Source organism: Entelurus aequoreus, linkage group LG06 (assembly GCF_033978785.1).
Source record: "Entelurus aequoreus isolate RoL-2023_Sb linkage group LG06, RoL_Eaeq_v1.1, whole genome shotgun sequence".
Classification (NCBI taxonomy): Eukaryota; Metazoa; Chordata; class Actinopteri; order Syngnathiformes; family Syngnathidae; genus Entelurus; species Entelurus aequoreus.
Window position 1 is genome coordinate 37,495,205 of NC_084736.1, and position 23,820 is coordinate 37,519,024.

Genomic DNA, 23,820 nt, shown 5'->3' on the forward strand with positions numbered 1-23,820 from the left:
GTTAGAGTGTTTTACTTGTTTTAAGTGTTTTGGTCCTAAATTATCTCAGTAAGATATTACAGCTTGTTGCTGAGATTTTATGACCTATATTGAGTAAAACATGCTTGAAACTAGAATATCAAGTGTTGCAAAGCTGTGTCACCAACATTCACACGTATAAGACTGCTTTTTCAAAGTAATAATTTCTTATTTCAAGCATGAAATAAAAAATCATGACTTTGACACAATTGTGTCTCATAATTAAAACAGATGACAGCCAAATGGACTTTGCTGTTTTATTTTCAATGAAACAATAGAAAACACGTACTTATATAGTAGTACAGTTGGCACAGTACAGTAAACTGACAGTTAATATTTAAACATTTAACATGGGACATTTCAAACAATTTTGAACAGAAATAGTTCATGCACATTTAGATAAATTCTTCAAGATTACAATAAAAAAAAAAAATGGCCGGGGCCGGGCTGTAAATACATATATATATATATATATATATATATATATATATATATATATATATATATATATATATATATATATATATATATATATATATACTACCGTTCAAAAGTTTGGGGTCACATTGAAAAAGCACTGTACTTTTCAATTAAGTACTTTAAACTAGTCTTAAATTTAAAGAAATACACTCTATACATTGCTAATGTGGTAAATGACTATTCTAGCTGCAAATGTCCGGTTTTTGGTGCAATATCTACATAGGTGTATAGAGGCCCATTTCCAGCAACTATCACTCCAGCGTTCTAATGGTACAATGTGTTTGCTCATTGGCTCAGAAGGCTAATTGATGATTAGAAAACCCGTGTGCAATCATGTTCACACATCTGAAAACAGTTTAGGTCGTTACAGAAGCTACAAAACTGACCTTCCTTTGAGCAGATTGAGTTTCTGGAGCATCACATTTGTGGGGTCAATTAAATGCTCAAAATGGCCAGAAAAAGAGAACTTTCATCTGAAACTCGACAGTCTATTCTTCTTCTTAGAAATGAAGGCTATTCCACAAAATTGTTTGGGTGACCCCAAACTTTTGAACGGTAGTGTATATATATATATATATATATATATATATATATATATATATATATATATATATATATATATATATATATATATATATATATATATATACTGTATATATATACTGCGCACTAATTGACTGAAAGAGCACGTGGCGCGATGATGTCGTGTTATCGATGGGAAAATGCATTTTTAGATATCATTATGTCAAGATAATGGCACTAGCATTTCCTTAATTTAAGAATATTTTTCAACATATTGAGAAAAAAGGTCTCATATTTGTTTTTTCTATCAAGAAAAGTGCACTTGTTATTAGTGAGAATATTCTTATTTTACGGTATTTTGGGTTTCATTGAGGTTAGCTAATTTTACTTGTTTTAGAATGTCTTGACAAGCCAAAATTTCTTGTTTTGTTTAGTTCAAGTAAAATACCCCTAATTTTTGGTATTTTTTGTCCTTTTTTTTAACACTGACTTTTTGCAGGGTAGGGAGACCACCTGAGGTGCTGCTGGGGTCAGTTTTTGTGAGTGTGAGCAAATTGTGTCAAAATGTGTTTGAAAATGAACAATGATGTGGCGTGGTGGACAGAGAGTGAGGGGGAGGAGCCGTCAACTGCTCCTCCCCCTCACCCTATCTCGCCACCCAACCTTCCTGACTGTAGCAGAGAGACATTCCCCCTGTTGCCTGGACCAGTGACTGGGAGGACCCTGGTTGGGGGTCATTACTTTCAACTCAGGCCTTTTTTTTCTTCTTCTTGGAAACTACGCTGGGCCAAGTGTGCGACTGACTCTTTAATCTGCACTTTTCAGACCGTGGGCAGACCGGGTAAACACTGGTCAATCCCAAGTTCTTTTGGAAGACATACATGTTGAGTAAAAAGGACCGCCGAGACAGGATAGTACTTGGCAAAGATTTAGGAGACCAGCCCTTACAACGCAACAATAGCATCTTTAAGAGAGGTCTAAAAGTAAGACAAAAGTAGTTAACTCCTATAGTGAGAATGCAGAGAGGGATGCACCTGCTGATAAGAAGAGGGACCGTGTCCTTCACAGAACAGAACTGGCTCTTTTGAGGAGTGATTCATCATGTTTGTGGGCGCTCCGGGACCAAATATGGAAATCAACAACAGGTAATAAGGCAACGGAAGTATACCGGCACAGTGTGGAAGAGTACCAGTAGCATGATCACACAATACAATGTTATACTAAAGTATATCAAACATTAATGCATTCTCCACAGTTGCCAAGTGGGAAATAGTTGCATTGCCTCTCCTGGATGTGGGATGATGAAATTATGCTTTCAGTTTAAAAAATCAGGAGAAAGTCACAATTTGAGATGGGTACCTTTTAATATTTGATCATTCTCGGTACATTGGAAGGTACTCAACGGTACCATTTTTCGGTACTTTTGTGTGTGTTTGTAAACATTATTGTTTCTGATTATAAGATGACACTTTTTATTGGAACATTTAAAAAAATTAGGTCATGATGATAAGTTTGTTAAATCTTCTTTTATTATTAAATTTGTAAATCGATAGTTTTGTTGGCATTGAAAATTGCAACAGTACCTCTGGGCAGTTTGGTTGAGTCTGCTCTCAGTGCTGCTGGAGTGATGGCCAAGAGTTAAGAGTGAGACATGTAACGGTACAAACATTTTATATTGGTTATTGTGACCAAACGTAGCACTGTTATTGTAAACACAATATTGTTGAACGTGCCCAAAAAGTACTTATACACACATTGAAATCCTTAATTTTTTTTTGAAATAACTCAAATAAACTATTTTGTATGTTTTGTGCTTGTTATGTTTCGCTGGTCGTGATTTAGTCTTAGTATTTCATCTGTTTTAATGGCTACGCTTTTATCGTTTTAAATATTACATTGTACTAGGGTTGGACGGTATACCGGTACTAGTATAGTACCGTGGTACTAATGAATCAAAAACATTACTATACTCTGTTTGAAAAGTACCGGTTCCACATATTAATTTTTTTTTTACAGGCATGACGACGCGTCGTCGTCTTGTCATGACATTGCTGGTTTTACGAGCAGAGGAGCATGTTCGGCAGTGCGCACACACAGAGTACTTACAAGCAGACACAAAGCGTAGACAGAAAAAGGAGAATGGACTCATTTTGGTGTAAAAAGTAAAGATAAAGGTGAAGTTATAACACTGAAACGCCCTCAGGAAGAGGTACCTTAAGACATGGCTAGCTAGCTAGCAGCTAACATCCATCCACAGTTGGCAGTGTTTTAGCTACTTCTAAATCACTAATTCTCGCCTTCATGGCAACAAATAAAGTACGTTTCTTACAAGTAGTATAATCATTGGAGGACGAAGAATAGCTAAACATGCTTCACTACACACCCTAGGAGGATACAATAGCTCACCGGCATCACCGCTAACAAAAGCCTGAATGTAAACAAATGCCATGGGTGGATCTACACCTGACATCCACTGTAATGATACTAAGGACAAGAGCGTATCTAGTCGATACCACTATGATTACATCGATTTTTTTTATCGTCACAAAATCTTGTTTCCTTTTTAAAAATTGTAAATTATGTTTATAAAGTCAGGAAATATGTCTCTGGACACATGAGGACTTTGAATATGACCAATGTATGATCCTGTAACTACTTGGTATCGGATTGATACCTAAATGTGTGGTATCATCCAAAACTAATGTAAAGTATCAAAGAAGAGAAGAATAAGTGATTATTACATTTTAACAGAAGTGTATATGAACATGTTAAAACAGAAAATAAGCAGATATTAACAATAAATGAACAAGTGGATTAATAATCAATTTTTTACAGTTTGTCCCTCATAATGTAGACAAAATAATAGGTAGATAAATGACACAATATGTTACTGCATACGTCAGTAGACTAATTAGGAGTCTTTGTTTGTTTACTTACTACTAAAAGAGAAGTTATCTAGTATGGTCACTATTTATTTATGGTAAATATTTATTTAAGGCTTAAATTACAATAATAAACATAAGTTTAATGTACCCTAAGATTTTTTGTTCAAATAAAGACAATAATAAAAAATGTTTGTGGTTCCTTTATTTAGAAAAGTATCGAAATACATTTTGGTACCGGTACCAAAATATTGGTATCGAGACAACCCTCCTCTGTACTGTTGCACTTTACTTTAAAATGTATTTAAATGAAAAGTGTGTAACAAAATGTATTTATTATTTCTGGTGGACATTCTACTCTTTGATTGTCCTACTTTTTTTTTAGCTGTCCTTGATTGCAACGTAAAACCACCTCTGTTTGGTATTTCTTTGATCCATCACCCTGTTCTAAGATAAACCGCTTGTAGGTTTACGATTAGTTGCTCAGACAGTAATGTCTTTATATAAGTTTAGATGAAAGAATACAGTTTCTTAATGGGGAAATACGTTAATTGCTCTGGTTTTCATGTTAGCATTTAAGCTAGCGAGCTAGTGCCAGTCAATCTGTGGGCGCAGTTATCAATCACAGTTTTTCCATCATTTCATTTAAGAGGGTAATACTAGTTTTACTGCGGTTCTCATTAATAGCGTTTATGGTTACGTCCCTCGTTAGAGTCGTCTGAGTTTGCAACTGGACGTGACGTCACTTGCAACCCAGGTACGGCAAAGTTGGCATTGTTGGAGTTGACTTGACTTGGTGCCTGGTAGGACTGGCGAGAGTCGGTTGGTGCCAAAGAAGTACCAGATCATCCCTGGTCATGATTAGATATTATAATTATTCAACTAGAAAATTCTCCTTTCTGAGCTTCCACCTTATCGTGGTAGAGGAGTTTGCGTGTCCCAATGATCCTAGGAGCTATGTTGTCCGGGGGCTTCTATTCCCCTTGGTAGGGTCTCCCAAGACAAACAGGTCATAGGTGAGGGATCAGACAAAGAGCAGCTCAAAGACCTAGATCTAGATTTCCCTCGCCCGGACGCGGGTCACCGGGGCTCCCCTCTGGAGCCAGGCCCGGAGATGGGGCACGATGGCTAGCGCCTGGTGGCCGGGCTTGTCCACATGGGCCCGAAGAGGCAACGTGGGTCCCCCCTCCAATGGGCCCACCACTCATGGGAGGAGTCATAGAGGTCGGGTGCAGTGTGAGCCGGGCGGCAGCCGAAGGCAGGGCACTTGGCGGTCCGATCCTCGGCTACATAAACTAGCTCTTGGGACATGGAATGTCACCTCGCTGGGAGGGAAGGAGCCTGAGCTGGTGCTGGAGGTGGAGAAGTTCCGGCTAGATATAGTCGGACTCACTTCGACGCACAGCAAGGGCTCTACAACCAGTTCTCTCGAGAGGGGCTGGACTCTTTTCCACTCTGGCGTTGCGGGCAATGAGAGGCGACGGGCTGTGGTGGCAATTCTTGTTGCCCCCCGGCTCAAAGCCTGCATGTTGGACTTTAACCCAGTAGAGAGAGGGTAGCTTCCCTCCGCCTTCGGGTGGGGGGGATGGGTCCTGACTGTTGTTTTTGCTTATGCACCAAACAGCAGCTCAGAGTACCCACTCTTTTTGGATTCCCTTGAGGGAGTACTGGAGAGTGCTCCAGTACCGCAAGGCAAAGCTCTCAATTTATCGGTCGATCTGCGTTCCCATCCTCACCTATGGTCATGAGCTTCGGGTTATGACCGAAAGGACGAGATCATGGGTACAAGCGGCCAAAATTAGTTTCTTCCGCCGGGTGGCGGGTCTCTCCCTTAGAGATAGGGTGAGAAGCTCTGTCATCCAGGAGGAGCTCAGAGTAAAGACGCTGCTCCTCCACATGGAGAGGAGCCAGATGAGGTGGTTCTGGCATCTGGTCAGGATGCCACCCGAACGCCTCCCTAGGGAGGTGTTTGGGGCACGTCCGTCCGGCAGAAGGCCAAGGGGAAGACCCAGGACCGGTTGGGAAGACTATGTCTCCAGGCTGGCCTGGGAACGCCTCGGGATCCCCCGGGAGGAGCTGGACGAAGTGGCTGGGGAGAGGGAAGGCTGGTCTTCTCTGCTTAAGCTGCTGCCCCCGCGACCCGACCTCGGATAAGCGGAAGAAAATGGATGGATGGAACTAGAAAATTCCTGCAAACTTTTGATGTGCCTGCTATTTGTGCCCTGAACCACTGGCCGGGGGTCGCCGGAAGCCGCCGTGATTTTAAGATGGTGCCGAGTGTCAGAATCCGTGAGTTTTAGGTGTAACTGTACAAAATGAGCCACAGAGCTAGCTTAAAACAGTAGCATGTTTACATAAAAATGCTAACACTTAGCATGTATGCTAACGATAGCATGCTAACATATAGCATGTGTCACATACCAAGTTATATGACTGTAAGGTGTATAGCAGTGGAATTAGAGAAAAAAGTGTAAAATTAGCTGAAAAAGTTAGCATGTAAATGTTAGCATGCTACAGGTAACATGGTTCATATACCAAGTCATATGACTGTAAGGTGTATGGCTGTGGAAATAAAGAAAAAAGTGTGAAATTAACAAAAGAAAGTTAGCATGTAAATGTTAGCATGCTAACAGGTAAAATGGTTCACATACCAAGTTATATCACTGTAAGGTGTTAGGCTGTGGAATTAGAGTAAAAAGTATAACATTTGCAAAAAAAAGTTTGCACTTTACTGTAACGTTAGTTAGCACGCTAACAGTTAACAAGTGTCACATACCAAGTTATATTACGGTAAAGGGTTGTAAAATGAGCTCAAACAGCTCACAGCTTAATGTTTGTGACACTGCCTGCTAAAGCCATTGTCACCAAGGCTGCAACAATTCATCAAAATCCAATCATTTGATTAGGAAAAAACTTCAAATGAGTTTATACTAATTGATTAAACCCAGACCGCATTAAGTGCCTGCAACTTTAAAAATAAAGGTACGAAAAAGGAACAATTCTCCTAGAGCTGGGTGATAAAACAATATCAATACTGTGTATTATTTTCATGAACAACAACAATCCATAGCAATAAAAAATGTGTTCGATAAAACGTTTTCGGAAGAAATTGGAAGTATGGAAGCAAGGTTGGTTGCATGGACAGAGGCACTCTGGTAACCTAGCAACACAGGAAGTGATGACTGATTAGTGGGCGTGACACGCTAACAGCCAATTAGGTGACAGTATCAAACATCAAGTTTGGTTGCACAATCTTGTTGATTCTCTGCATGGAGTGAGAAGAGAAAGTGAAAATGAAGAAATTGTGGATAAAAGAGGAAAAGTCACCTGGACAGGTTTCTGTATATTTTCAAAGGGACCGTAGTCAGACCACTGTGATGTGTAAATGGTGCAAGGCTCCTTTAAGGAACCATGAGAAGAGTCACACTTGTGAGACGTTTGTTTGGGAGACGCTTTTTATGTGCACATATACTTCAGATTTAATTATTTTAACTTTTTTATATAAAAAAATATATAGCGTGTATATGTATGTGTAAATATATATATATATATATATATATATATATATATATATATATATATATATATATATATATATATATATATATATATATATATATATATATATATATACATATATATATATAAATATACATATATATATATATATAAATATACATATATATATATATATATATATATATATATATATATATATATATATATATATATATATATATATATATATATATATATATATATATATATATATATATATATATATATATATATATATATATATATATATAAACACACACAGGGGCAGCACGGTGGAACAGGGGTTAGTGCATGTGCCTCACAATACGAAGGTCCTTCGTATTGTGAGTTCAATCCCGGGCTTGGGATCTTTCTGTGTGGAGTTTGCATGTTCTCCCCTCCGGGTACTCCGGGTTCCTCCCACCCCCAAAGACATGCACCTGGGATAGGTTGATTGGCAACACTAAAAATTGGCCCTAGTGTGTGAATGTGAGTGTGAATGTTGTCTGTCTATCTGTGTTGGCCCTGCGATGAGGTGGCGACTTGTCCAGGGTGTACCCCGCCTTCCGCCTGAATGCAGCTGAGATAGGCTCCAGCACCCCCCGCGACCCAAAAAGGGACAAGCGGTAGAAAATGGATATATACAGTACACACATATATTTCCTAATTTTTACTTTAGTAGATAAATATCAATATGTTTATCTACTAAAGTGCACATTTTTCAAATTGAACATTTTCAAATGATCACTTCTAAGACAGTCTTGTGAAATCACAATATCCCATTTTAACTAGCTAGCCACTAACATTTTTTAACAAATCATGAATTACTTTGCACCATGTTGTACAAATAATAACTCATGTAAAATACAAAAGTCAACTCTCAAATTTTTAAATAAGTCATGTCACACTTTGAACTGGACACCAAATCTGTTATCTGTTTCTTTGTCAGTTAGTGGGAAGCCTGGCATTGCATGCTGTTAACTAGTGTGTTGTACTCTGGTGTGTAACTTGACACTGCAACTCTGAGTGAGTCTTGCAGATGTGCATCAGTGAGGCGTGTTCTGTGTTTGTTCTTGATGAAGTTCATGTCAGAAAAGGCTGATTCACAAAGATAAGATTTTTCCTCATTGTTTGCGGAACCTTCTTAATCTTTTGGACATATTTTCACAGCAATCTGGCCTTTAAGCTTAATTATGATAAATGTAAAATGTTAAGGATCGGAAGTCTAAAGGGAACGTCCTTTCGAATGGAATGCAAAGTGCCTGTTTTGTGGACAGATGGACCAGTTAACATACTTTGTGTTGTTGTCCCAGAGAATCTGGAAGATCTAGGCTCAATAAATTATGATAATCGACTAAGAAAGCTGGACAAAATTATGCAATTATGGAAAGGGAAATTCTTAATCTTGTATGGTAAAATATCTATTGTCAACTCATTAATTATTCCTCAATTTATTTATTTGTTTTTGTCATTACCAGCTCCATCACAAAGCTTTTTTAAGATTTATGATCGGAGGGTCTTCGATTTTGTCTGGGGCGGAAAACCAGAAAAGATTAAAAGAAAGGTTTTGTACAATGAGTATGAATATGGGGGCCTGAAACTTCTCAACCTTGAAGCTATGTGTCTGTCTTTAAAAGCATCAATTGTTCCAAAGATGTATTTAAACACTGAGTGGTACACAAATGTCCTGTTGGACAAAAAACATGTACTGTATCAAAAGAAATTGTATCCTTTTTTACAAGTGATCCCCTCCCATTTTTCTTATGTAGAGAGTCTGCTGGGAAACATGGCGGGGTTCATAAAGGAAACAATCCACTCATGGTGGTGTTTTCAATTTGATGTGCCAGAAAAAAGAGACAATATTTTGCAGCAGATAATATGGATAAACTCTAATATTGTAATAGATGGAAAACCTATCTTTTGGAAAAATATGTTTGAAAGAGGAATCATTTTTGTCAATGATATTATCAATGAGTGGTAAAATTATGAACTATGATGAATTTATAATTATGTATGGTGATGCTTGCTCAAGCTTTTCATTTAATCAACTAACTGGAGTAATTGGGAAAAGATGGAAACAAATAATTAATTAATGGAACTACTAAATTATTAGTTTGTAAACCTCTAATAAGAAATTATAGTTGGCAAAAAGGAACTAAAATAAATAGAAAAATATATAATTTTTATTTAATAAAGAAATCTTTGAACGCTGCCCCATATAAAACATATGGAAAATGGGAGGACTTTTTTGACTGCCCGTTGCCATGGGATGCCATATTCAAACTAATCTATAAAACTACTATCGATGTGCAAAATCGTTATTTTCAAATTAAAATTATTTATAACTTCTTACCCATGGGGAAAATGTAAAAATTATGGAATATGACAGAGTCAGATGATTGACGATTTTGTTGTCAGGAGCCTGAATCCACCCTGCATTTGTTTTGGTATTGTCATATTGTGTCTTCGTTTTGGGTGGAAGTTGAAAAAATGTGTTTAAGGATTGGTTTGTTTATGAAGCTTGATGTGGTTTCTGTTATTTTAGGAGAGTTCATTGACAATCATGATTTAGTCAATTTAATTATAGTACTCGGTAAAAGGTTTATTTTTAAGGCCAAAAACAGATATTCACTTAGTATTACTTTCTTTAAAACATTTATTCAGTATTTTTTAACTTTAGAAAGATACATGGTTGAAAACGATAATGATGCCAAAAAACATAAAAAAAGATGGGAAGTTTTCAAAGGCTTATTTTGAAAGTATAATTATGTTTATAGATTATATGATATCCGTTGTTGTGTTCCCTAATTTGAGTGACCTGGACATAATCTGGACTGTACATAAATGCTTATTTTGAAAATGTAATTTTGTTTATAAATTATATGCAATCTGTTGTGTTCCCTAATTTTTTTCTGTGTACATGAATGAAGGTGTGTGTTGCTGAGTCCGACTTGGACATTATCTGGACTGGACCTGGTTTTAAAAACCCTTTAAACAAATCTAATTTTATTGACAACCTGGTCTGGTGAAGATAAGGTCCTTTTTTAAAAAATAAAATAAAATAAGATAAAAAAGAAAGTAAAACAATATAAAAATAATTGCATAAAAAATAGTAATTAATGAAAATGTTAGTGGACCAGCAGCACATACAATCATGTGTGCTTCAGGAACTGTGTCCCTTGCAGATGTGTTGTCTATGTTGTGGGAACCAGAATATTGGTAGCAGAAAGAAATAACCCCTTTTGTGTGAGTGGGTGTGGATGAGTGTGGGGGGGTTTGGGTTGATGCACAGATTGAAAGTGTATCTTGTGTTTTTTCTATGTTGATTTAAATGAAAAAAAAATGTAAAAAACATTTTAAAAAATTATAAGAATTTTAGAACAGGCCAGCGGGCAACTCATCTGTCCTTACGGGCGACCTGGTGCCTGCGGGCACCGCGTTGGTGACCCCTGCTCTAGTTTATATATGAAAACACATATATATATATATATATATATATATATATATATATATATATATATATATATATATATATATACATATATATATATATGTATACATGTATATATGTATATATATATATATATATATATATATATATATATATATATATATATATATATATATATATACATATATACATGTATACATATATATATATGTATATATATATATATATATATATATATATATATATATATACATATATACATGTATACATATATATATGTATATATATATATATATATATATATATATATATATATATATATATATATATATATATATATATATATATATATATATATATATATATATATACACATACTGTACATACTAAAACATACATATATTTCCTCATTTTTACTGTAGTTTATATATGGGCATTATATGGGCATACGCATTTTTTATTATCTCTTCTTTTGTATTAAAATAAAATAATACAAATATATATATATATTATATATATATATATATATATATATATATATATATATATATATATATATATATATATATATATATATATATATATATATATATATATATATATATATATATATATATATATATATATATATATATATGTGTGTGTGTGTGTGTGTGTGTGTATGTTTATACATTTTAATTATATTTTATTTGGATGAACTGGTTGATTGTTGTGTTGTGTGTAGTTCAAAGGTACACACCAGGTAGGGTAGTACATTGTTATTCTACTTTTTATTTCTACTTTTTGTAGCCTTTCATGCATGTTATTTTTCACTGCATTTTTAAATTGCTGCAGCCATTTTTGGGCGAGCAAAAATTCAAACCGGCATGGAAATTTGCCACGGCCTTATGGGAAGTTGACAGTGACAACAAAAGAACAAATCAAACCATTTGTGTGAATAATTGCCAGCAACAGAGTAATATTTGTGTGAATGGAAATGGTTGTTTGTTTTCTCCCAGCATGCATCATTTCCAGGAGTGGCTGCGATCACTTCCATCCAAAGTTCCAGGCTGGGAGGACTACTGGAGTCTGCTGCCTTCCTCCTCCTCCCTGCTGGGTCTGGGAGCTCTGGCTTCCCTCACTGCTTATTGGCTGCTGACCCGCCCACGCCCCATGCGGCCGCCCTGTGACCTGCAGGCCCAGTCTGTAGCCGTGAAGGTGGGTCCGGGTTCTTGTCAGCGTCTTGCTCTGCCATCTTACCCTCCGCCTCGTTGCAGGGCGACCCCACCTGCAGGCGCTCGGCTCTCCTTCAAGACGATTCTCTGCTGGAGTTCTACTACGACGACACCAGGACGGCCTACGACATGTTCCGCAGAGGCCTGAGGATCGCAGGTCTGACATCTTGTTCACCCAGCAGCAGGACTCTTATCTATTTGTGGTGTGGCGCTGGTAATATGACATCACTTTCATGGTCATAGGGGACGGCAACCTGAGGGTTCCTGGTTTGATCCCCAGCTTCTACCAACCTAGTCACGTCCGTTGTGTCCTTGAGCAAGACACTTCACACTTTCTCCTGATGGGTCGTGGTTAGGGCCTTGCATCGCAGCTCCCGCCATCAGTGTGTGAATGGGTGAATGTGGAAATAGTGTCAAAGCGCTTTGAGTACCTTGAAGGTGGAAAAGCACTATACAAGTAGAACCCATTTAACACACTAACTTGTTTTAGCTAATTACACCTCAGAGTCCTTTAATTTGGTACTGCATGCTAGCATGTTAACATTAGCATAGTAACTTTTAACAAATGGTAATAATAATGGGTTATACTTGTATAGCACTTTTCTACCTTCAAGGTACTCAAAGGGCTTTGACACTATTTCCACATTCACCCATTCACACACACATTCACACACTGATGGCGGGAGCTGCCATGCAAGGCCCTAACCACGACCCATCAGGAGCAAGGGTGAAGTGTCTTGCTCAAGGACACAACGGACGTGACGGGCTTGGTAGAAGGTGGGGATCGAACCAGGAACCCTCAGGTTGCCGGCACGGCCACTCTCCCAACTGCGCCACGCCGTCCCCCAAATGTTGCCGCCTTGCTCCTCAGTCCTATAACGTGGTACGTGACACATGTTACCTGTTAGCATGCTAATGATAACTTGTTAGCATGCTAATGTTAACTTGTTAACAGACTCACTTTTCTAGCCAATTGAGCAGAGTCATATAACTTGGTATGTAACACGTTCTGCCTGTTAGCATGCTAATGTTAGCATGCCAGCTTTTATAGCACATTTTTCAGCTGTACACCTCAGAGTCATATGACTTGGTATGTTTCATATGCTACCTGTTGGCATGCTAACATTTATTTTTTTTATTTTTTTATTTATGTATTTATTTGACAGGGATGGTACAATGAAATATTGCTACCCACAGGTAGCCATGTCAAAGTACATAAGACTTTTAGCCACAGACTAATTTGCAACCCCCGTTCCTGGTTAGGCTTTAAAAAAAGAAAAGTAGAGAAAAGTGTAAAACACATACAAAAAGATTAAGACAAGTACAGAAATAAAAACACATTGAAAATAATTGGCCCCATGTGTGCTTACTACACCCAGTTCTAGTGCTCACATTTCTCATTTTCCTTAAGCTACTTGATCTAGCCAGGTCAGCAGGTGTACACCTCAGAGTGGTGTAACTAGCTGATCCACACATGATGGCGTAAGCAATCTCGCTGGTTCTTGGCTTCAGCTGGCGCTCTGAGCGTGCGCCGTGTGACGGCATAGCAGTTTGGCGTCAGCAGCACTCACACAGCATTTCCCCAGCAATGGTCGTATCTAGTTGGCTAAGAGAACATTTCCCCAGCAATGATCACATCTAGTTGGCTAAGAGAACATTCCCCCAGCAATGGTCGTATCTAGTTGGCTAAGAGAACATTCCCCCAGCAATGGTCGTATCTAGTTGGCTAAGAGAACATTCCCCCGGCAATGGTCGTATCTAGTTGGCTAAGAGAACATTTCCCCGGCAATGGTCGTATCTAGTTGGCTAAGAGAACATTCCCCCAGCAATGGTCGTATCTAGTTGGCTAAGAGAACATTTCCCCGGCAATGGTCGTATCTAGTTGGCTAAGAGAACATTCCCCCAGCAATGGTTGTATATAGTTGGCTAAGAGAACAGTGCGAAGCCGCCTGTATGTCAAAATCGGCCTGAAGTTACGATCAGGGATTATGCTGTCGATTACGATATGAGCGAGACTGCAGACTACATTTTTAAAATGTATTTTTAATGAGTGATATTGACCATTTCGATCCAAACCTCAGCTGCTGTCTGCAAATGGCCGCACTTTGAACATAATAAGTCATAATAGTACAAAGATGACACTAACTTTTGTCGGTAAACGTATGTCATTTATTTTTTGGACAAAATAAAACAATTGTGAAATGAGCCCGCAAACTTTGACTCTTGGTTATGTGTATCTGGGTGCAATGAAATCACCTCACATGACCTCCTGTGTGATGCTCTTCAGAAAGCGGTCCATGTCTGGGCTTCAGGAAGCCGAGCCAACCTTACCAGTGGATCTCCTACTCTGAGGTCTGGCATATTTCTACCTTCCACTTCTTGGTGTCCAACCTGGTCTTTTTGGAACCCTTCAGGTGGCCCAGCAAGCCCAATTGCTGGGCTCTGGTCTGCTGGCGAAAGGCTGCCAACCCAAGCCTCAGCAGTTTGTTGGCATATTTGCACAAAACAGACCGGAGGTAGGTCCCAACTACACCATGCTAGTGATGTTAGCCGCTAGTATCCGTCAAACACATGTCTGTACAGTGTGGGAGAAGGAGATGATTACACTTTTGATGAAATGTGGACTTTACACCGCACACTTGAATAAAACATGTAGGGGAATGTTTCCTGCGGGTGATCATATTGAAGGCATCCTTCTGCCCATTCTCATACCCCATGGTAGGGGTGTGGAAAAACTATACATTTTCAAATTAATCACAATTCTTATTTGTAATGATTCTTAATCGATTAAAAAAAAAATCAAAAGTAAATTTAAAAAAAAATAGATATTTTTATTAATTATTTTCAATCTGTCGTTTGCAGCCAAATCATATTGTTAATGTAGATCAGGGGTGGCCACACCTTTTCTGCAGGCCAGCTACTTTTCCATTGACCAAGTGGAGTGGATCATTCATATATATCATTTATATTGTTTTATGTATGAAAGAAAGGTTAACAAGTTCATCCATCCATTTTCTACCGCTTGTCCCGTTCGGGGTCGCGGGGTGCTGGAGCCTATTTCAGCTGCATTCGGGCGGAAGGTGGGGTACACCCTGGACAAGTCACCACCTCATCACAGGGCCAACACAGATAGACAACATTCACACACTAGGGACCATTTAGTGTGGCCAATCAACCTATCCCCAGGTGCATGTCTTTGGAGGTGGGAGGGGCCTGTCTTTGGAGGCGGCGTGGTGCGGTTGGGAGAGTGGCCGTACCAGGAACCTGAGAGTTCCTGGTTCAGTCCCCAGCTTCTACCAACCTAGTCATGTCCGTTGTGTCCTTGAGCAAGACACTTCTCCCTTGCTCCTAATGGGTCGTGGTTAGGGCCTTGCATGGCAGCTTCCGCCATCAGTGTGTGAATGTGTGTGTGTGAATGGGTGAATGTGGAAATAGGTTAACAAGTTAAATGTGTTTAATGATAATACACACATGTTTCTTTCATGAAGACAAGAATATAAGTTGGTATGGTTGTGATGACTTGCATTGATTGGAATCAGACAGTAGTGCTGATAACGTCCACATTTTCAAATGGAGGAGAAAAAAAGTCCTCCTTTCTGTCCAATACCACATGAAAGTGCTTGCTTTACAAGAAATACATTGGCGGCAAACTCCGTAGCTTGCTAGCTTGTGCATGCTAGCTTTCTGACACTCTTATTTTGTTAGCGCAGGAAGGATGAAGCAGGGCTTTTATTGTGAAGACAGGAACTGTGTGGTCGGTCTTAAAGCTTTTGACGGGAGGTACGGTTGAAATAAAAAGTGTTTCTCGCCTTCTTGTCGGTCATTTTTTCTTAATAATGATGTGGCAGCAGCCAGCGTCATCGCACAAGACCCTCGGGTGCCGTGAATGTCAATCAAGTGACGTCTTGGTGAAGATTGATGATCGCTAATTTTTAGGTCATGGACTGACACACCCTCCACCATCCACCGCTAGCTCCCCATTCACGTAATGGCCACCCCTGACGTAGGGGAATGTGTTTCCTGCGCCTGGTCATATTGAAGACATCCTTCCGTCACACTTTTATGCTGCCCATTCTCATACCCCATGGTAGGGTGTGAAAAAACTATACATTTTCAAACTAATCACGATTCTTATTTGTAACGATTCTTAATCAATTAAAAAATATTTTTTTATTAATTAATTATTTTCAATCTGTCCTGTCCAGCCACTCAGACAAATCATATTGTTTATGTATATGATCCATAGCTGCTGTACACATTTAAGAGTTGGATATTTCTCTTGTTGACTTATTTGTATTTGACTTTATTCAATGTTTGGCTAGAATTTCATCAAACAAAATAAGTTTTCTTTAAGTAAAATAGAAATTGATCAGAGCTGTTTATCTATTGTATGGAGGAATGTAGTTCATCACAGAACTGGCAACCAGTGTTATTAAAAAGTGTTTTGAATCGAGAATCGATTCTGAATCGAATAGTTACCCCCAAGAATTGAATCGAATCTGAATGGTGAGGTGCCCAAAGATTCATAATAGCGATTAGAAGCTGTACATCTATTTGTGGAGTGCTATTGTAACTATATGAACTACTTCCTGTTGTTACATAGGAGTGTTTGACCAAAACAACAGTATGTCAGGCTTGGTAAAAAGGATAGGACTCAGATGCAGAGTAGGGAATACTTCGACAGGCTTTTATTTTGACAGCTTCCTTTCACCTCCAGAGTCAAGGTAATACAATATCTATTTAACAAAAAACTGGTCTGCGAAAAAGGTTCCAAAAAATAGGAACAACCGAAAATCACTCCGAAAGGAGGAAAACACAAAAACAAAGACAAACTATGATTGGCGCCGTATATGCTATAAAATTTATTAACACAAAAACGCTCCAACAGGAGGAAGAAACAACGGCTATGAAAAATTCTACAATAATCTAATCTAATAAAGTTTAACAAAATGTGTCACTCAAAAAATTGAGGAAAGAATGAAAGAAAAAACTGATAATTCACCACTACGGCTGAATAAACTAAATAACAAAAAAATCACTCTGCTGAAGAGGAAAAAAGGAAAACTCAAAATAGCAACGAAGGAATTCAGGATCAAGGAATATAAACACAAGACGAGGCAAGGCAAGGCTGGACATGGACATGGACATGGACATGGACATGGACATGGAAGCTAGAGAGGCACGAATACACGAGACAATCTGGCACAGAACAAGGGGAGGCGTGGGCTTATAAAACACATGAGGGTAATGGGAAACAGGTGGAAACAATCAGGGGTCAGGGATGACGTCAGACTGATGACACAAAAGGAAGGGCAAGTGATCTGACACGAGAGGAGTTACTTTTCAAAGTAAAACATGCAATTCACAAGACAGAAGAAACCAAGAGAAGACATCCCTCACCGCGGTGTGACACAGTAAACAAAAGTCAACTACCACTCATTTCAATCATGTGCGTGCAGGAAATTATTCACTAAGTTTGCACACATGAACAAAAAAAAGATTTTGAGAAAATAAAGAAATCAACTTAATCACTCCGGTATTGATCATACACTGATACTTAGAGATGGCTACTGTTCACATTTGAACCGATACGGTACTAATTCCCGGTACCTAGGAATCGATACCGGTACCCTTGTGTGTGTTAATAAATATTCTTTTTTTTTTACAAAAAAAAAGAGCTGATTATGATAACTGCCGTCCTGTTGGCAGTAGTGTTTAATTTATAGTGTTTTTTGTTGCGTCCTAAAAAGTGTTAATACTGAACGTATTGTACTTATTACACACCAGCTGTTTGATTGTAACGTGCATCTTATTTATAGTTTCCATTTACTAAATTGGAGGCGTTCAAATCGCCATGTAAAATCACTAATGCTAATCAGTTGCATGTCAATAGCAAAGCCAACGTTTGTTAGCTCATTTTTGGGAAAGTCGAACCCAACTTTATTGACGCCGAAGCATTTTTGGAGTCGGTTTCTTTGTTGGCATTGAGTCGGCAACAGGGCGGGACTAAACGCACAAGCCAGGTGGCGTAACATGGCACCGTTGGATTTTACGTGAATCGGCGAAATTTGGTCAAAAAAAAGTACCGTATTCGATACACACACCTACTGATACTACCTGTGGTATCAACACTACCTATTTATGTATCGATCCGCCCTCCTCTGACGTGTGGTTTACTGACTGTGATTGTTGTTATATTATCCTCTCTCTTACTTAATCTTTTCCTGTTATTAACTACTTCCATCTACACTTCTTAAACTTTACCAAACACTTATTTATTAGTATTGTTTTAAGCTAGTTTAGCAGTTAGCTTAGCTATTAACATGCCTGCTCCTAGCTTGTTCTGTGTAGCATGTTTCGCCTCGTCCTCCAGTGATAATGCTACTTGATAATAATACTGAGAAATGCAGTTTATTTGCCGCAGTAAATGGGTTATACTTGTATAGCGCTTTTCTACTGTCAAGGTACTCAAAGCACTTTGACACTATTTCCACATTCACCCATTCACACACACAGTCACACACTGATGGCGGGAGCTGCCATGCAAGGCCTTAACCACGACCCATCAGGAGCAAGGGTGAAGTGTCTTGCTCAAGGACACAACGGACGTGACGAGGTTGGTAGAAGGTGGGATTCGAACCAGGAACCCTCAGGTTGCTGGCACGGCCACTCTCCCAACTTCGCTACGCCGTCCCCAGGTGTGTGTGAGGTGATTATTATTAGCTTAGTGTGTGTACGGAGACACATAATTAGCTGCTAGCTGGTCAGCCGGGGCGCTAAAAAGAAATACGGTATCAGCCAGAGGGGGTGAATGTACTTTTTCCTGAAAATGGGCCGATCGCTACATATTTGTATTAACATTTCTTATTTCAATGTATCAAACAAAGTGATTATTTCGTAAATAGATCCATAAATACGGTATACTGGTACTAGTATAGTATCGCGGTACTAATGAATCGAAAACGGTACTATACTCTGTTTGAAAAGTACCGGTTCCCCATTTTTTTTCTTTTTTTAACGGGCATGACGGCTCGTCGTCGTCACGTCGTGACATTGCTGGGTTTACGAGCAGAGGAGCATGTTCGGCAGCGCACACACACAGAGTACTTAAAAGCAGACACAGTGTGTAGACAGAAAAGGGAGAATGGACGCATTTTGGTGTAAAAAGTAAAGATAAAGGCGAAGTTATAACACTGAAACACCCTCAGGAAGAGATGCTTTAAGACAGTGGTCCCCAATCTTTTTTGCACCACGGACCGGTTTAATGTAGGCATTATTTTCAGGGACCGGCTTTCCAATTATGCCAGATAAATACAGCAAAAATAAGTGCATGAAAAATACCAATCACTTTAACGCTGAATGAGTGGGAGCCCTGGGCTTGTTTCTTTGCAATGAGATGCAGATGGAAATCAGCCTTTGGCTACAATCTGTCACATGTATATTTTATATGTTCATTAATGTGCATTGTATCATGTCACAAAGTTATAGCAAATATAACAAATGGCAACTTCCTATGAGGAGTTTTATTGTACATCTATAAACAAGCTTATTGGCGTGTATAGTGGGACAGGTGAAAGTTTATAAATTATTTAATGTTTCTCTGCGGTTTTGTAGCAAATGCGTCACGGACCGGTACCCGGGGACCCGGTGGTTGGGGACCACTGCTTTAAGACATGGCTAGCTAGTTAGCAGCTAACATCTATCCGCAGTCAGCAGTGTTTTAGCTACTACTAAATCACCACTAACAAAAGATAGCGTTCCTGAATGTAAACAAACGCCATGGGTGGATCTACACCTGACATCCACTGTAATGATACCAAGTACAAGAACGTATCTAGTCGATACTACTATGATTACATCAATATTTTTTAGCATCACAAAATCTTCTTTCGTTTTTTTAAAATGTATATTATGTTTATAAAGTCAGTAAATAAGTCCCTGGACACATGAGGACTTTGAATATGACCAATGTATGATCCTGTAACTACTTGGTATCGGATCGATACCAAATGTGTGGTATCATCCAAAACGAATGTAAAGTATCAAAGAAGAGAAGAATAAGTGATTATTACATGTTAACAGAAGTGTAAATAGAACATGTTAAAACAGAAAATAAGCAGATATTAACAGTAAAATGAACAAGTAGATGAATAATCAATTTTTACAGTTTGTCCCTCATAATGTAGACAAAATAATAGGTAGATAAATGACACAATATGTTACTGCTTACGTCAGCAGACTAATTAGGAGTCTTTGTTTGTTTACTTACTACTAAAAGACAAGTTGTCTAGTATGTTCAATATTTTATTTAAGGACTAAATTACAATAATAAACATATGTTTCATGTACCCTAACATTTTTTGCTACAATAAAGACAATAATGACATTTTTTTGTGGGCTCCTTTATTTAGAAAAGTATCGAAATACATTTTGGTACCGGTACCGATACTAAACTATTGGTATGGGGACAACCCTAGTGTATTGTAACGAATAAGAAACATCTGCTTTTATAGATGATGACATGGATGCAACTAAACTGCAGCTAGTATTCACACCTGCTTGAATAAAAATACAAATATTTGCATAAATAATCCAAAGAAACTGGAAGACATGAATGATTTGCCTTATTGACTTTGGCTAAGATGATAGTTGATGTGTGCAGTCAAGGTGAGTGTAAAAGTGCTGATTTGTTTCCCTCTGCTGGTGACAGTGGATAATTACAGAGCTGGCCTGCTACACTTACTCCATGGCGGTGGTTCCTCTGTACGAGACCCTGGGGCTGGAGGCCATGGTCCATATCCTCAACCTGGGTGAGACGCACAACAGCACACCCTTTTGTTTCATCCTTCCATCTGAGCCGACCCTTCTTATGATTGCCTTCCATGTGGGTGGACTTTAGCGGGGATCTCTGTGGTGGTCTGCGACCGCGAGGAGAAGGCCGCCTCGCTGCTGGAGAACAAGGAGAAGGGCCACGCTCCCAAACTCTCCTGCCTCGTTCTCTTTGACCACTTCAGCCAGGCCCTGGTGGCCAGGGCCAGGGCTTGCCAGGTGGAGGTTCTCAAACTGTCACAGCTCATGGTGAGCGGGATCGTTTTGGATCTACTAATGTGTGCAAATTAAACACTATAATCAACAAATAAACTTCCCACGGTTAGTAATACTGTTTTAAACTAAAGCTATGGTAAAACTGTGATTTGTCACGGACCTGTGACACTGATCGCTTATGGGAGAAGGTCTTAAATGTAGGCATGTGTGTACAGCTTTAAAAGTGAATTATATTGACAGACAGACAATCCCAGTGACATTAGTGTCATTTTCTTGTCATGAATATTCAAGTTATTGATTTTTAAAACCGGTGAAAATGCACTCATTTCTAGTCTACTTCTTAAATACTAAATCAGTATTTTAGGTGTGACCTTTTTGTTTGAATGTCATAACCTTCTTAATTTCTAGCTCATTTTAAAAATGTTGGAGATCTTGCTAAACAAAGAAAAAGAAAAAAAGAGGTTTCACAGTTAAAATGTATTTTTAATTGCTCGAATTCATGAAATTAGCGTAAATTCAGTAAACTTTTATTTATCATCAAAGAAACCCTCTCAACGGTTTGCAAATTAAAACGGAAGAAGATAAACATGTTCAAACAATTAAATGCAAATAATTTTTAAAGCATTAAAAGTGTATTGTGTGTAGGGTTGCAAAATTCCGTGAATATTCAAAGTTGGAAACTTTCCATGGGAATTAACGGTAATATATGAGAATTAATGGGGATAAACATTGAATGCAACATGCTATACCTTGAAGCATGATTATTAGCTGAAACAACCTGATTTAATGCAAATTCAGTTTAATTTCAACCCTGTACTGTGCATTCCTCCATCACATGTGCAGTGCATTCTTCCATCAAATGCCCAGATAATTCCCAGCATGCTACACACTACAGCAGGGCTATTGAGGCCACACTAGTATTTGAGCCCAAGGACTTCATCCAGTCAGGTAAGTGTTGATGACATTACTGGGGTAAATATATTTGATCTATGGTATTTAAGTTTAATAGAGGTGTAATTGCTTGTTACTGTATGACTGTAGACTACTCCAGCAGACTTCCACTCAAGCTAGCTAGCTGTTCCTGTACTTGTTAAATGATTTGGGGGCCAATACCTCTAGCTAGCTAGGTTTATGTACCACCACCAGTCTCATAATGAACCGAAAATATTTCTCCGTTAGCCGTTATGCTAATTTTCTCTATGTTAAATCAACAACGTTAGCAATCCGAATTGACCTTTTTTGTGATGTGTAAAGTTCAACTGGTAAATACTAAATCAAAATGTGTAGTTTCCTCTGCTTTCTATTCTGCTAGCCATTCTGTTGTCATACAAGAATGTAGGTTATAGTTTGATTTAGCATGCTGATTGAGTGTTCATTTATTCATCCAGCCTATTTCTATTCATTTGTCCATCAGTGAAATATTTTTAAAGACTACTCCAATTATTTAGCTGACTATTTATATCTGTGTGTGGCATGGCATTAGTGTTTTACAAGAATAAATAAATACAATTATTGTAATTCCCCATTAATTCCCATATATTCCCATTCATTTCCATGGACGGTGTCCAACTTTGAATAATCAAAAAATGGTCAATATTTCCAAACTTCCCTAGCTTAGCTTCCCGTGGTAAATTTCCGGAAACTTTCCGGAAAATTTACCGGAAACCTTCCACCCCTTTGCAACCCTAATTGTGCTGCTATTTATTTTCTTGTATTTGATTTTTTTTTTTTTATTAAATAAAACTTGTTTATAAGTGTGTAGAAGTACTTTTTAAGTACATTCAACATTTTTTGGGGTTGGCTTATGTTGAACTTTTATACAATTTCAGTATGATGCATCATTTTTCTTTACAATATGTCCGAAAAGGAGTAGGGAGAAGCAGATCTTATTTAATCCTACCCCTTTTCTGCCTTATAGCAATTCCACTTCCTGTTATTTGTACATAATTCTTTCTGAATACAATCATTTTGCTGATATGGCATTTTTCTATGGTCACATCCCCAACATTAGCATAGTAACATTTTAGCAAATGTTGCCGCCTTACTCCTCAGTCATATAACTTGGTACGTGACACATGTTACCTGTTAGCATGCTAATGTTAGCTGGTAAGCATACTCACTTTTCCAGCCAATTGAGCAGAGTCAAATAATTTGGTATGTAACACGTTTTACCTTTTAGCCTGCTAAATATTTTAGCCCATTTTTCCGCCTTACACCTCACAGTCATATGACTTGGTAGGTTTCATATGCAACCTGTTAGCATGCTAACATTATTTTCTAGCTAAATCAGCAGGCATACACCTCAGAGTCATATAACTTGCTACATGACACGTTTTACCTGTTAGCATGCTAATGTTAGCTTGTTAGCATGCTAATGTTAGCTTGTTAGCATGCTCACTTTTCTAGCCAATTGAGCAGAGTCATATGACTTGCTACATGACACGTTTTACCTGTTAGCATGCTAATGTTAGCTTGTTAGCATGCTCACCTTTCTGACCAATGGAGCAGAGTATTATAACTTGGTATGTAGCACATTTTACCTGTTAGCATGCTAACTTTTTTAGCCCATTTTTCCGCCATACACCTCCCAGTCTTGACTTGGTATGTTTCTTACGTAACCTGTTAGCACATCCTGAATGTAAATGTTTGTGGCACAGCAGTCTAGCAGAGA

The 23,820-nt window shown here is 38.3% G+C and overlaps 2 protein-coding genes across 3 annotated transcripts in view; both read left to right on the forward strand.

The window, feature by feature from the left end:
- bin3 (bridging integrator 3) overlaps positions 1–23,820 on the forward strand; it is a 455,445-nt gene that overhangs the window by 228,240 nt on the left and 203,385 nt on the right. The gene's annotated exons all lie outside the window — the stretch shown is intronic.
- On the forward strand, positions 1,729–21,224 carry LOC133652157 (long-chain-fatty-acid--CoA ligase 1-like). Its single transcript, XM_062050586.1, has 7 exons — positions 1,729–2,165; positions 11,889–12,087; positions 12,147–12,261; positions 14,392–14,456; positions 14,519–14,620; positions 20,815–20,914; positions 21,004–21,224. Exons 1-7 carry the CDS (start codon positions 2,122–2,124, stop codon positions 21,222–21,224), a joined length of 846 nt encoding a protein of 281 aa, XP_061906570.1. The 5' UTR covers positions 1,729–2,121.

Bases quoted from the DNA above. Each gene is read 5' to 3' on its own strand.
- LOC133652157 (XM_062050586.1), top strand. From the start codon at position 2,122: ATGTTTGTGGGCGCTCCGGGACCAAATATGGAAATCAACAACAG. The intron at 12,088-12,146 runs GTGGGTCCGGGT...GCCTCGTTGCAG, and splicing joins CCCAGTCTGTAGCCGTGAAG to GGCGACCCCACCTGCAGGCG. The intron at 20,915-21,003 runs GTGAGACGCACA...GGTGGACTTTAG, and splicing joins GGTCCATATCCTCAACCTGG to CGGGGATCTCTGTGGTGGTC.